We start from the raw sequence: 15,960 nt of genomic DNA on the forward strand, positions 1-15,960 counted from the left end.
AGTGACAAGTACAGGTTATTATATGTCTAAGGATAAAAATAAATTAGAAATTCATTTTAGAGACAGACTCACTGGTTAGGCCCAGTACATAAAGAAAAATACATGGTTCATAGTTAAATTTAACCTGAACATGAGCAAGCAATATTGTGCTATTTGGCAAGGAAACAAGTAGATTAAAAAAGAAAAAAAACTGGTGCAAGTTTTTAATAATCTTTAGATGTGTCCTTAATAATCTGTATATGCACGGGGAACTTTTTCACTTGTGTTAAGTACACTGGTAAAAGAATAGAATAAAAATACAAATCAAATTTACAAGCTATTGGAAAATAGATACCACAGAGATAAATTAGGAGTGTTATGAATTATTTAGTTTGTGGAGGAGAGTGTAAGACATGACTTGATATATGGGTTTCAAGTAAATGAAGGGGTTTCCCTGAGGTGTCCGGCATTGATTTACATTTGCAGAAGGATAAGTGGAATATTGATTGATCTTTCTAGGAGGTATTAGGATAAGAGAGAATTTTTTTGGTTCAAGATTGCTGAATTAAGTGACCTCAGAAAGTCTTTTACAGTAGAATTAATGAATTGTTTGCATAGATGGGAAAAGGAGTGTCATTTTATGGGGACTTGAAAAATGAATGGCTTTGCAAAATATTGTAGTTTCTGCTGAAAGATGGTGACAGTTCTTTATATATGGATATGCGTTTTTTTATTGAAACTTTTTAAGATGGGGAGGGGTACCATAGGCTAATGTAGAAACTACACTGTCCCATAGTCTTTAAAGGAAAAAAAAGTTTAAAAATAATCTTGGCTACAATTGCAGTTTTTGATGTATATGAGCCATGTTCTAAGAAGCCTAAAAAACCCCCCTCTATTTCATGTCCTATGCCTACAGTGTCAAATAATGCATGGTTCCCCGGTGCATACTTGTGCACTAACTCATTTGAGGACAGGGTTCTTTTTTAAGCTCAGATACTTTGATTTTTCCCAGAGGACAGTTTGCTATTTCTACTTGCCATTTCTTAGAAGAAAAATAGAAAGTGTAGCGCCATTAGTTTCCCATTGTAAAATGAGTAGATCATTATTATTTTATATTTATTCTGGTCTTTTATTTTTTGAAACTAATCATAATTTTTTGGTCGTAATTAAATGTACATTGCAGTATAATAAGAAAATTAGACTTTAATTTTTCAGGGGCTTTTATGCTTTCCTGTTTGAAGCCTCTGTGAATTTTTTTTTTTTTTTTTTGCATAAATAGTATTTATGTTGGATGGTATAATGTTTCAAGACGAGATAAGGAACTTTTCACTTTAGGTAGAAAGGCAGTCTTTGAACTTCAATGTATCGTGACCCTGCAGAACAGTTAGTATGCCAAAATTCATTTTCACATTGTCTATTCTGAACTCTACAATTCAAAGAATGTTTTTTTAAGTGACTAGCATACACTCGACAGTCTTTTTAATGGTTCTTCTGGCCAGATACTGCTTCCTAAAAGAGGTTAATTTTTCTATAGCATTCTTTCCCCTTATGCATGGCATAATGTTATATGCATCAGTTTATCTTTTAACATTAATAAATATTATAGTTCTGTGGGTTATCATTTAATACTGTGGTCATTTATGTTGTTAAAGTTTTTCCATCTTTGAAAATTGGGAGGGCATGTTAGTAAAATAAGAGCATTAAAAAATAAACTGAGGCATACTACATTTTTAAGACTCAGTTTTAGCAAAAATCAATTCAAATCAGGCAGCCTAGAACCAGAAATATTAGGAACCCTCCACCAATAGGAGCTAGGGGAGAGACTTTTACAGAGAACAGGTGGAAGCAGTCAGGGAAAGTATTTGCCAGGCGTTAAGATAAGCCATTGCCTTATTTGGGAATGGCTAGGTGGCTGTTCCAGATGGATTGTTCTTAGGTTTTGATTTCTTAACCTTGAGGCATTATAGGTGTAAGTTTTGGTTTGCTTACTTAGGCTGGTAAGGCATTAAAGCCACCTCAGTCTAATTGCCTCCTGTTGAATTATTTTAATAAAAGCAAAATGAAATAAATATGTAAGTACATATAAATGATTATGTAGGTAGGTCTAAGTGACTGTAGAGGATGTTGCTCCTAACCTTATAATTATAAAAGGAAAAAAAGAAAAGGCAAGGAAAGCAAGCAAGCAAGGTGAAACCAATGTGAAACAAATTCAGGACATTTCTTGAAACAATCAAAGAGCTCAATTTGCAAAGCAACCATAACCTGAAATCTCAAGAGAGACATGTGCCTACAGGGAAAGATGAAGTGTGAGCACTAGCTTACCTGGGACAGACACAGCTGGCAGTGGGTAAGGACATTTCAGCTGCGATAGGTAACAAATTGATGGAGAGCAAATGTGGGCAGGAGAGAGTGGGGAGCCCTCTGGAGCAGCAAATATAGATGGAGCTTGAACTGTCTTGCAGACGTTTTCTCCATAAGCCCTACTTGATGAGAGCCCTGATAAAGCATTTCTCTCGGTGTAGGCCTGGGAGAGGGGAACAGCGGTTGCTATGGAAAGGACACAAATGTGTCCTAGGTCCTTCTTTTGTCTCTCTCCTATGTAGCAAAACCCATAAGGTCAGAAAGGGGGAGTACCGTAAACTGTAGTCCTTAGGGCACTGGTAGAAACCACTGAAGCTGGGGGTGGGGGGAAATAACCTCAGGGGATTACAGGGTTACATCCCAGAATTGCAGTTTCAGAACTACAATATAGAGGAGAGAGAGGAACACTTTAAAACCGGCTAACATTCCGATTAGCACAGCTCTAATTAGAATAACGGAGAACTCCACCCCAACCCAGATCCCCACCAACAGGCTAACCAGTGTCTAGTAAAAGTAACAGTTGAATAGTGATGAGAAAGAAACTCACAAAACACAAACCCCCTAGGATGGAAGACACAGAGCCAGGGTACAGCAGACACTGAGAAAAACATCTGGTCCACGTGAAAAGAAGTTATACCTAGGGGAATTTGAAGCCTCTGCTGCTTGGAGGGTAGCCACTGCAACAGTAAACATCAAAACTGCCTAACTTCTGATTAAATAAACAATTCCTGCACTGAAAACCTAACCAAAGGGAAGGTCAGCCCATTTTCAAGTATAGAAATTATTTGCCTCAGTCTTTACTGACCTCTCCAAGATATCCAGATGTCAATAAAATTATGAGCATTTGAAAAGACCAGGGAAAATGTGAAAAGAGGCAAAGCAACAGAAGCAGATGCAGTTGGAATGATCTGATGAGGAATTTAAAATAACTGATTAATGGCTTATTATGGCTGCCTAACATTATCACAAAATATTAGCCATTTAAAATACTAGAGATCTTTTTTTCTTTCTTCTTTCTTTTTTTTTTTTTTAAATAGAGACCCTATTGTTTGAGAGGATTGGCAAGGCCCAGTCTTAATCTTTTCACAGTGCCTTTTGTATGACTCTCTTGCATCAATTTTGATCTTTCTAAGGTCTTAACAAGTTACACCCCTGACTTTATCTCTACAGCTTGTTTTTCCAGGTAGTGTCTTGGATTTGAAATTTATTTTGAATACGTGTCTTACTTTTAGCATGTTTGCTATTTGGAAAGGTTGAGAAATCCTGATTCATTTTGGTTTAATATTGTCTTGCCTTGAATTTATCTTTTCTCCTCCCAATTCACCATAAGCACCAGGAAGAAACTAGGCAGCACCTTCAACACTTGGAAATCTCCTTGGATATTTTTGTGGCCCACTTCATTAGGCCCATTTCCTACTTTCCACATTACTAAAAATGTCGGTACACTCCCTGCTACCATATGCAATGCTTCCCCTTTCTTCAATTTCCAGTAATATCTTTCTGACACTGCTTTTTTCAGTTCCTTACTGGCTGTTGGCCGAAGGCCTCCCTCCATTCCTTGTTTCAAAGGCTTCTCCATGTGGTAGTTTACGACTAGGCAACTGGCTTCTACCAGAGTGAGCAAGAGTAATCAAGACAGAAGTCCCTATCTTTTGTAATCTAATCTCAGAAGTGACATCCAGTCAGTTTTGAGAGTCACTAGGTCCATTCAAGGGGAAGGGATTAGACAAGGATATGAATACCAGGAGATGGGATCACTGGGACCCATTTTACAGGCTAGCTACCATAATAACATTGTGATTTTCCTAAATTTACTTGTGCTAATATATTTTCCATAGATTCCTTAATATTTTCTACACACACACACACACATACATACATACATACATACATACATATTATCTGCACATAAAAATTTACTTCTTTCTTTCTTTGCATTTTACTTTCTTTTCTTACCTTATTGGACTGGCTAAGAGCTCCAGTTAGTATTAAATAGAAGGAGTAATAGCTGACATTCTTGTTTTAAGTACAAGGTTAGGGATAGCATTCTTTTTTCCATCCTTATAGCTATAATAACTATAGGTTTTTATAGATGCTCTTTATTAGATTGAAGAAATTCCGTCAGTCCCTAGATTGTGGAGATTTTTATTGTGAATAGGTTGAATTTTGACAAGTGCTTCCCTGCATTTATAGATGAGCATTTAAGATTTCTCCTTTAGTCTCTTAACATGGTGAATTACATCAATTTTCAACTCTTACAGAAGTCTTGCTTTCCTGGGATAAACTCTACTTGGATGTATTATCTTTCTGGATCTTTGGATTTGCTTTTCTAATAATTGTTTTGGGTTTTTTTTTTCAGCTATATTTATTAGATAGATTGGACCTTAATTTTTGTTTTCTATGTCTTTGCCAGATTTTAGTATTAAGATTAGAGCTACTTCATGAAATGAGTATATACTTGAACTAAAAAGAAGTGACTAGTGAGTGGCAGGCCTGGGTAGCTGTTGGTTAAGCTGTCTCTTGATTTCAGCTCAGGTCATGGTCTCATGGTTTGTGAGATAGGCCCCCATTTGGGCTCTGTGCTGACAGTACAGGGCCTGCTTGGGATTCTCTCCTTCTCTCTGCCCCTCCCTAGCTCACGTGTGTATGTGCACGCGCGCGCGCGCGTGTGTGTGTGTGTGTGTGTGCGAGTGTTCTCTCAAAATAAATGAATAAACATTAAAAAAAAGTAACAAATGACTATTAGAATGCTAACTTTTTTGAGGTGCACATTTAAACATGAATATAAATGATCAGATATCCCACCATTTTAGGCATTATATAATTATACTATCTTTTATGCTTTGTTCCTTGGAAAATGTGTTTTATTCTTAGCGTTTTAAAAACAATATGCATTTTTATTATTTAGCTGACCCATTTATCACTTGATGTAGACATTTGGGTTGTTTCTATTTTCTGGCTCTTATGAATAATAGCTATAAATATTTGTATAAAAGTTTTATGTGAACATGTATTTTTATTTCTCTTGGGTATATTAGGAGCAGAATTGCTGAGTCGTATGGTAACTCTATGTTTAACTTTTTGAGGAGCTGCCAGACTACTTTCCAAAGTGGCTGCATCATTTTACATTCCTACCTGCAATCTATGAGGGTTCCAGTTTCTCCACAGCTTTGTCAACATTTGTTATTATCTGTCTTTTCAATTATGTTTTCGTAGTGGTTTTGAAGTGCTGTCTAATTGTTTTGATTTGCATTTACCTAACGGCTAATGATGTTGAACAACTTTTCATGTCCTTTTTGGCTATTTGTGTTTCTTCTTTGAAGCAGTGTCCATTCAGATGCTTTAAATTGGGTTGTCTTTTGGGGTGCCTGGGTGGCTCAGTCAGTTAAGCATCCGACTTCAGCTCAGGTCATGATATCATGGTTCGTGGGTTCGAGCCCTGTGTCAGGCTCTGTGCTGACAGCTCAGAGCCTGGAACCTGCTTTGGATTCTGTGTCTCCGTCTCTCTCTCTCTCTCTCCTCCTCCCCCACTCATGCTCTGTCTCTCTCTGAAAAATAAATAAACATTAAAAGTTTTTTTCAAAATAAATTGGGTTGTCTTTTTAGTGTTGAGTTTTTGGAGTTTTTTATATACTGTATTCAAGTCCCTTATCAGATATATTATTTTGAAAATTTTTATCCATTCTGTGCATTGTTTTTCACTTTTTTGATGGGGTCATTTGAAACACAAAAGTTTTTAATTTTGATGAAGTCTGTTTTTCTTTTGTAGATTGTTTTTTGATGTCCTACATATCTTAGAAGCCATTGCCTAATCCAAGATCACAAAGATGTATACATTTTTTTCTTCCAGGAGTTTATAGTTTTAGCTCTTACATTTTAGTCTTTGATTCAGGAAGTGTTAATTTTTTTATGTGGCATGAGGTAAGGGCCCAATTTTATTCTTTTGCGTGTAGATAGGAAGTTGTACCAGCACCATTTGTTGAAAAGACTATTCTTTCTCTTCGATTTTGTTGGTATCCTGGTTGAAAAATCAAGGTACCATATTGAAGGTGAATATTTATTTATATTCCATTGTTCTCTACGTCCATCTTCATGCAAGTACTACACTGTCATGATTACTATAGTTTTGTACTAAGTTTTAAAATTGGAAAGTATGGGTTCTCCATGTTTTTCTCCTTTTTCAGGAATATTTTAGATATTCTGGGTCCCTTTCATTTCCAGATGACTTCTGTAGTTGGGTCAGCTTGTCAATTTTTGCAAGTAAGCCAGCCGAGATTTTGAAAAAGATTGAGTTGAATCTGAAGGCTAATCCTAACAATATTGTCTTCCAGTCATGAACATAGAATGCCTTTCCATTTATTTAGGTCTTTAATTTATTTTAATAATGTTTTTTAGTTTTTAGTGAACAACTGATGAAAAATCCTGCTGAATTTATTCCTTTATACTTGATTTTTCTTGACGCAAATGTAGACGGAATTGTTTCCTTGATTTCTTTTGGGAGTTACTTACTTCTAGTATATAAACATATATTTGATTTTTGTACATTGATCATGTATCCTGTAACCCTGCTGAACTCCTTCATTAATTTTTGTAGTGTTTTAGTGGACTTCTTAGATTTTCTATATCTAGAAGCATGTCATGTGCAATAGAGATGGTTTTACTACTTTTAGGATCTAGATGCTTTTTATTTCTTTTTTCCTAATTAATTTCCCTAGCTATACTCTCTAGTGCAACATGAACTGAAGTGGCGAGACCAGACATCTTTGTCTTATTCATGATCATAGAGGGAAAGCATTCAGTCTTTTCCAATTAGATATGGTATATTAGATGTGGGCTTTTCATAAATAGTATATTTTTAGGTTGAGGAAGTTCCCTTGTCTTTCTGTTTTTTGAGTTATTATTTTTTTAATCATGAATCATGGTTGGATTTTTTCGAGCACTTTTCCACATCTACTTAGATAATCATGTGGGTTTTGTTTAACGTATTGATATGGTGTATTAAATTAATTGATATTTGAGTGTTAAACCAACTTTTAATTCCTGGGATCAATCCCATTTGGCCACGATGTATAATCTTTTTGTTATGTTTCTGGATTCTGTTTGCTAGTATTTTGTTGAGGATTTGTGCATCTATGTTCATTTGATATTACTCTGTTGTTCTCAGAGCCCTTTTGACATAGCTTGGTATGTCTCTGATTTCTTAAAGCACCTGTGTTCCTTCAGACGGTACATTTAAAATAACAGCCAACGTACCTGGGTGGCTCAGTCGGTTAAGTGTCCACTTTCCGCTCAGGCCATGATCTCATGGTTCATGAGTTTGAGCCCCACATCAAGCTCTGCACTGACAGTGCGGAGCCTGATTCGGATCTTCTATCCTCCTCTCTCTCAACCCCTCCTCACCCACCCCTCTCAAAAGTAAACATTTAAAAATTACTTTAATAAATAAAAAAATAAAATAACAGCCAAATGTTAAAATTTGTAAAGATGGCCTTAAGGTAATTGCACTGAAATATTTTTAATGATGATAGCTTTTTTCCCCACTTTGTGTTTACTTCAGTTTGAAAACAGTATGTCTCTTTCTGTTTGCCAGATGTCCTATGAAATCTGTTCTTTCCTTCTCTAAAGCTTACCAGGTTGATATACAGAATTTATAAATTAGAACCCACATCTCCAGCTTCCAAACACAAGACATTAAACAGGGCAAGAAATTTATCTGGTTGACCATTCGATGAGCTGTAATTCTCTTTAAAATAGAAGCTTTGCTGCCTTGACCTTGTCTTTCACATTAGTGTAAAAGTACCCATTCCTGGAGAATACGGAAGAACACCAAGGTTATGCAAAACCATAAAATAAATCTTTTACTAAAAAATCAGCTTTTAGAAAATGAAGAATAGATGAGTGTGGGAAAACTTTTTATATTAAAACAGAAAATATTGTTTTGTATGGGAAAATACAAAATATGCAGCGATGTTTAAGCTGAAATGTAAGACTTCGAAGAAATTAAGTACTTTTGGCACAATTTTCAGTTCAACCGTGAAGAATATGAAGGATAATGAATATCCTTCATTATCTAAAAATATAAATTATTTTCTATTGATAGATAAGAGTACATTTTGTGGAGCTTTAAAAAAATTTTTTTAATGTTTATTTATTTGTGAGAGAGAGAGATAGAGTGTGAACAGGGGAGGGGCAGAGAGAGAGGGAGACATAGAAGCCAAAACAGGCTCCAGGCTCTGGCTGTCAGCACAGCCTGATGTGGGGCTGGAACTCAGGAATAGTGAGATCACGACCTGAGCTGAAGTTGGACTCTTAACCAACTGAGCCACCCAGGTGCCTCTATTTTGTGGAAGTTTTTAAGGAATACTCTGAGGTGTTAAATAAATGCCAAAAATGGTGATTTCTTCATGAACAGACTGTTGTCCTCCTTGTTAATAATTAACAAACCACACTGGGACTATTCTCTTGTCCAGTTGTAACTTTTTAATCCTATTAGTCAAATATTTCCCTTCCCTATGTTTAGATTCACATTTTCTTAATTAACTTATTGCTATACTCCACATGAGATAAAGGATTAGGTCTTTTTATGTTACTTTGTGGTCTGTGAATGCTTTGATGAAAAATGTAGATCATGATACCAGATATTTTCTTGTATGTATACCTCAAGGGAAATATTATTGAACATAAATTAAACAAGAAGACAGATTTCAGAGTGGGTATCAAATCTGGAGGCTGTTTTATTGGTAATTCCTCTGCATTTAAAGGTTGTATTAATATATGTGCTCATATTAACTAGGCTAATAGGCCACAAAGAAGCTGTACATATCTTTAGATAGGCCTAGAGAAGAAGTGTTGTCCTTTGTACTTAACACAGCTTAAGTTTATAGTCTTCCAGAGCATAATAATTGCTAAAGAGTAGTCTTATCATAGCAGCAAACAGAAAAGATTAAAATGAAAAAGCCCTGTTTAAGTAGTATAGCAACACATTTTATCAAGCATACTCCTAAATTTCGAAGAGTGATTTTTCTTAAAGTGATTTTCCTTAAGTTTTGGGGAAAGCTTATTGTGGACTCTGGCATTATGAGACATATGTATAAGCATTTCTGCCCTTACTGATCCTTAGACTTTTCATGGATCTCCTTCAGATCTGACAAAGGAAGTAAGTAAATGTTGGTAAATACCTATATGTTCTGACCTGGCAGGCTCTAGAGATAATGTCTTTGTTTAGTTTAATGTTAAGGTAAATTTGGCATTTTACCTTTTTTTTTTTTTTTTTTTTAAACTGTTTTTATGACTCTGGTACATTACTTGCTGAAAAGACAAATCTTTGGGCTGTTCTTTATATTTGTATGACTTTTATGAATAGTCTTGAAATGATAGAGAACCATTGTTAGGTTTCTTTTGGGTACCCTGTAACTGGCTAAAGTTACTTTGATTATTTTTTTTTTCTATAGTAGGCTTTGAGTAAATTTTTAATAAGTAAAAAAATAAATATTTGCTTATCTACTTATGAATTTTCCTCTTTAGTCTTGTTTAAGATTTTACCAATCTAAATAGGGAGAGATTTTGCTACATATTTTCTCACCTTGACAGTTTTTGTTCTCTCCTTACAATATATAGCATCACTTAATCCACCTTTTTTTTCTTAAGTTTATTTATTTTTTAATCTCTACACCCAGTGTGGGGCTCAAACTCATGATCCTGAGATCAAGAGTTGCATGCTCTTCCAACTGAGCCAGCCAGGTGCCCCTCATCTTTATCTTATGCATAATCCTACAGTTTCATCAGTTCTTATGTTTTGCACTATCCTTATGCCAAATTTTGCATGTTTATACTTTTTAATATTTCTCTTAATCTACTCTCTCTCATCCTATGGCTATAACTTTTGCCTAGATTATAGTATTGTATTCCTTGTACCTTGACCAAATGTTTGAGAACTTCTTTCTTATTCCTTTACAAATGCTCTCCATGTTTATGAAGGACACATATACAGTATCAGGATATTTAGAGTATAGCAAAGGAAATAATAGAACTTTAGCTCAAGAGAATTTTAAAAAATGCCTGATCTAGTCTAGCTTTTTTTCTTTATGAGGAAGAATAATGATGTTCAGAGAAACAAGCACAGTTTTCCAATGTCTCCATGTATACATGATTTTCTACTTTATACCTTGGGAGTTTACCTGATTTGGAACCGTTTTTTGACAAAAATGTTTCAGAAGCTGGTTGACAGATTGGAAATTTGGGTGGTAGAAATAGTTAATGGTTCAAATGTTTGACAATTCTAGAAAAACTGAGAGGTGGCGGGATTACTGTGAAAGATAGTGCAAGTGTGCTTGACAGTGACGACAACAAAGGGGAAGGCCCTGGAAAGGGATGGCAACAATGGAGGCAAGTTAACCTGAGACCAGAGGATAAATCGTCATCTTGTGTATATTTGTTTAGTTGTCTGGATTCCTTGTACTTGTAATCAATTTTAGAGATTACCCTCATAGAAGGAAGGGCCTGAATCCCATTCATGGGCCCAATAGTATGCTGAGCATGAATAATAGGAGTTGGGAAAATGATTTTAATGTCATGATGAGGAAAAAGAAATAAACCTATTTTTTTGTACACTATTGTGTGTCGTGCACTTTCACAGAAATCATTCAAAGATGAGATGCAATCAACTCAAACATTCAAAATTCTAATTTTCATTCTGTTATCTCATTGATTTCAAGTAGAGCGGGGGTCTAGAAGGAAGTAAATTTAGGAGCTCAAAGGAATCCCTGTGGATCTCACTTGCACATATTGCTGTATGATCTTGTAGGATAAATGTTTTGGAAGAATAAGCACCAGTAGCAGAACTCAGGGCTAACATCTCTGTGCACAGAGTAACATGAAAATTAGGGCTGTCGTTTTAAGATAAGTTTTCACTGCCCCTCCCCCACACCTGCTGTGTGTGTCTCTCTCAAAAATAAATAAACATTTAACAAAATTTTTTTAAAAAGGGGGTGGGGGCGGTTCCTGGGTGGCTCAGTCGGTTAAGCATCCAACTTCTGCTCAGGTCATGATCTCAAGGTTTGTGGGTGCGAGCCCTGTGCTCAAGCTCTGTGCTGACAGCTCAAAGCATGGAGCCCACTTCAGATTCTGTGTCTCTCTCTTTCCCTCTGCCTCTACGCCACTCCTGCTCTGTCTCTCTCTCTCTCTCTCTCTCTCTCTCTCAAAAATAAACAAACATTAAAAAAAAACTAAGATAAGTTTTAATGTTGTTGCTGATTAATTGGGGTTTTTAAATGATTTCCTCCCTCTGCTCTTGTCAGAAACCATCACCTCTTTCTGGTAGGATTGAGTTGGAATACTTTTCAGTTAAACATTAAGGATACAGATTTTTTTTGGTCAGTTTTTTTTTTAACACTTTTTAATTCTTTTTGTACTAAGAATAATTGTAATGTAAACCTTTTTTTTAAGTTAATACCCTCTTTTTATTCCAGTCTAGTTATTTATATGCTACTGAGGAATGCAAGGTATCAGTTCCAAGGAAAAGAGTAAAATTGCCTATGTATATTTAATGAAGTGTTTAAGAGATATATAGATTGTTTATTTCATTGACAGGATTTATATAAAAATATTAAAAAGATCCAAATCAAAATAAAGTGATTGTGCCTGTTTTGATAAGAAATGAAACTGTGTTTTAAAAATTGAATATTTTTCTGTCCTGGTTGCAACTGGGAGCCTATTTTCTATTTAGGACTTTCCACATTTAAGATACTTCCGATGACTGGGAACATTTTTGATATAAAAATCATGTTCATATTTTATTACAAAGGTATGCACGATTGCCTCATGAAAGGTTAATTTAAAAAAACAAAAAAGAAAAAGCAAAGAGTATCCCTGAAGAGTATCCCTGAAGAAATCAGCACACTTCTGGAAGAAATCTAGTTTTGGTAAATGACAGCTATATGCACATATTTTATCTCATCCTCACAGGCATTTTCTTTCCATTTTTGTATTTCTTTCAGAGTAAGTGAAGAAAAGGAAGTGACAGAAGAACGACTCCGAGCTGAGCAGGAATCATTTGAGAAGAAGATCAGGCAGTTGGAGGAACAGAATGAACTGATCATCAAAGAAAGGGAAGATATCCTTTTTGAAAGTCCTCTTTTTTAATGTGCAGAGAGTTTGACTCTTTCATGAAGAAAACGTAAAACTCCAGAGAAATAATTGTTCTAATTTATAACAGGGAATAAATCTGCATGGGCTGCCATTTTTAGGCAATCAAAATGACACTTAACAGCATGTGCTGTTGCTTCGTTTGTGCTTGATACGGCCACCCAGCTGTTCTGCTGCTGCTGTTACACTGCGGAGCACAGATTTGTCAACTAAAAAGACAATAAGATGTTTGGGCTTTAAAATGTAGTGTTGGAACTTTCCTAAATTCTGTTCCACTACTGCAGTTGAGCCTGAAACCTCTTTGTGTTTGGTATTCTTTCCAGCTAAAGCTTTGGCAGCCCTAAGGAATTCTACTCTGAAATCATAAAAATAATAAATAATGATAAAAAAAAATCCATTGTAATTTGTAGGTGTTATAATTGATAGGTGTTTACACTACAGCATAACATCACCAAAATTCTCATGGGGGAGAAGACTATCGGGTCTAGAACTAGAGAGAGGTGTGTGTGTGTGTGTGTGTGTGTGTGTGTGTGTGTGTGTGTAATATAAATACTGCATTATTTGTAAGATACTAAAATAACTTTCAACTTAAGAATTGTACTTTAGGGAATATGTGAGTTAAAATAAGCATATTTCTGAAGTTTCTGTCGACTGGGTGGAATTACTTTAGGTGTTTTTGCAGTGGCGTTGATATATAAGAGAAGTGACTGTCCCTAAAACTAGGCTGATGGATCAGCCAGCTAACCTAGTATATGACTACTTGAAGGGACCAGTGTCCTTCCTGTCAATATCATCAGTAACTTGATCATTAATAATTATTTCAAAGACTCTTCAAGTATCAAAAATAATCATATATGGACAGTAACTATACCCTTGTGAATACCAGGGAAATAGAAGTGTGAAGATAAATTAATTCACTGGGGGAAAAGCATAAAAATGTAACTGTAAAAGCTGAGTTCTTAACTTCTGTTCTTCTAACAGTGGGAATACATCATTAGAAATTAATCAGAATTTTCAGATTTGATTTGCTGAGTAGAGCATTTTTAAGTTTATTTCCCCACAATCTAGTGGTATACTTTTTCCAGTTATTTATTTTCTGTTTCTTTAGCATTTGCATAATCATCTTGGCTTTTCTCTTTTCTTTGCCTTCATTGACTTTATTGTACCTAGGCTGTCAACTCAGGCTTGACCCTCGTTTGTGATTTTCCTCCTGCTACTTTTCTCTCCCTGGTTAAAGTTAGTGCCATTTGGTCAGAATTTATAACAAACTGTGCTCAGCCACTTTGGGTCCTTCACTTCTTGCAAGGAGTAGTGACTCAGGACTTCCAAGAAAAGGTAGATTAGGAATATTTTCATTTGTAACAAAAATTCACTTTACAGGGTCTATTTTTTCCCATGTAACCACTCTGGAGATAAGTGGCTTCTGGCATTGTTTCAGTGGCTTCAAATTTTCAGCCCTGGATCTCTACAGTTCTCTTAGCTTCTTCTAATGGTAGCAGAATGTCAGCCTGTAGAATGTTTGCTCTAATTCCAGATATCAGAGTTGCTCTAAGGCAGGGAGAAAGTGAGGAGGAAGGAATTCTGGCAGTTGTGACTCCAGCTCCTTTTTTAAAAAAATGTAAAATCTTTCTCAGGGTACTGCCCCTGGTGCCCCCTCACCTCCCCTCCCTCCCGCCCCCACCGCCGGCAGTCTTTCATGAGATATTTATTGTCCTGAACTTTATTATATGGCCATGCTAAGCTGCGAGAAGGGCTGAGAAAGTAAGCATTTAACCTGTCCAGTTTATAGAGTGAAAGGCAGCAAGGGAGAAGGGGAATTGGGCATGAAGTCAGCCTTCAACTCTATCTGGTAACAGAATAAGGGAAACAGAAACCACTTTGTATCTAGTAGGGGGGAGATGATGATGCCTTGGCCTTCCTGGAACAACAACAACAACAAAATCAGTATTGTGTCCAGTGGAATTGGGGTGAGTTGGGGAAATAAGGTGAGAAAGGGAATCAAGGTGAGAAGGTTTGAAAGCATGACCTCAGTTAGGGCCGCATTTATCTGGTAATGTGCTTAACCAAATGTGTGGCTTTCTGAAAAGTAAAATCTAATTTTGGTGGACTATTATATTTTAGCACTCTTTGGATCAAGATTAATGGATTTAGTGCTTACGTCTAAACTCAGCATGGCTATGAGTGGTTTTTTTTCGTCAGCCTAAGTAGTAAGATACCTCAGGTGATTGTAGTAGCACAATTTGTCCTATTTTTCCCATGACTTAGCTCAGGGGTCAGTTAACTACTGCCATGGGCCAAATCCAGTAGGTGCCAGCTAAATCCAGCCCCGCCCATTCATTTATGTATTATGTATGGTTGCTCTTACGGCTCCAGCTGCAAGCTGGGTGGGTGCAACGAAGACCCTGTGGCCCGCATAGCCTAAAATATTTATTTCTGGTTCTCTACAGAAGAGCTTGCTGGGGCACCTGGGTAGCTCAATCGGTTGAGTGTCTGACTCTTGACTTCAGCCCAGGTCATGATCTTGCGGTTGCTGAGTTTGAGCCCAGGGTCAGTGCAGAGACTGCTAGGAATTCTCTTTCTCTCCCTCTTTCTCTGCCCCTCCCCTGCTCACTCTCTTTCTCTCAAAATAAATAAATAAACTTAAAAAAAAATTTTGCTGACCTCCGATCTGTCTGATAACCTAAAAAGGAAAGGAAAAGGCATGTAAATAAGTCCAAGACTTAGACGGATGTCATAGTTGGATCTATAAAAAGGATTTGACTTGAGCATTTATTATTATTGCGAATGAAAATTGGAGCAAATGTTAGACCATTATCAAAAATCAAAATGGTTTAGTTAATATAATTGGTTTAAGATTTTTTGAATCACCAAAAGATAAGGTGGTATTTGTAGTTGTCAAAGAAGGGAGAAAGGAAGACATGATTGTTTTGTTTTGTTTTGTTTTGTTTTAATGCAAAATGATGGAAGAATTACAGGAAACATCATATACATGGTAATTCAGTATGGAAAGTTGAGATAATTTAAGACCTTGAAAGTTTTGACCTTCATATATCCTGAGGTTTTATGTTATTTACTAATACTCTTTGTTTTTAAATTTTTTTTATTTTTTATTTTTTATAATTTACATCCAAATTAGTTAGCATTTGGTGCAATAATGATTTCAGGAGTAGATTCCTTAGTGCCCCTTACCCATTTAGCCCCTCCCCCCTCCCACAGCCCCTCCAGTAACCCTCAGTTTGTTCTCCATATTTATGAGTCTCTTCTGTTTTGTCCCCCTCCCTGGTTTTATATTATTTTTGTTTCCCTTCCCTTATGTTCATCTGTTTTGTCTCTTAAAGTCCTCATATGAGTGAAGTCATATGATTTTTGTTTTTCTCTGACTGACTAACTTGGGAAGATAGGATTTAAAAACAGCGACACCCATGGTTTTTATTCCAAGTAGATTGCTCAGGTGCCAAATCTCCTTTACTAGCATAA

The 15,960-nt window shown here is 36.1% G+C and overlaps 1 protein-coding gene across 15 annotated transcripts in view; it reads left to right on the forward strand.

Moving 5' to 3' along the window:
• The window catches only part of KIAA1328 (protein hinderin), a 356,080-nt gene that overhangs the window by 33,642 nt on the left and 306,478 nt on the right, over positions 1–15,960 (forward strand). For all 15 annotated transcript variants that reach the window (XM_045041344.1, XM_019815187.3, XM_006938856.5 and 12 more), the window contains one exon: positions 12,336–12,451. In XM_045041344.1, the coding sequence (XP_044897279.1) occupies positions 12,336–12,451 (116 nt within the window). The remainder of the gene's footprint in view (positions 1–12,335; positions 12,452–15,960) is intronic.

Source organism: Felis catus, chromosome D3 (genome assembly GCF_018350175.1).
Source record: "Felis catus isolate Fca126 chromosome D3, F.catus_Fca126_mat1.0, whole genome shotgun sequence".
Lineage (NCBI taxonomy): Eukaryota > Metazoa > Chordata > Mammalia > Carnivora > Felidae > Felis > Felis catus.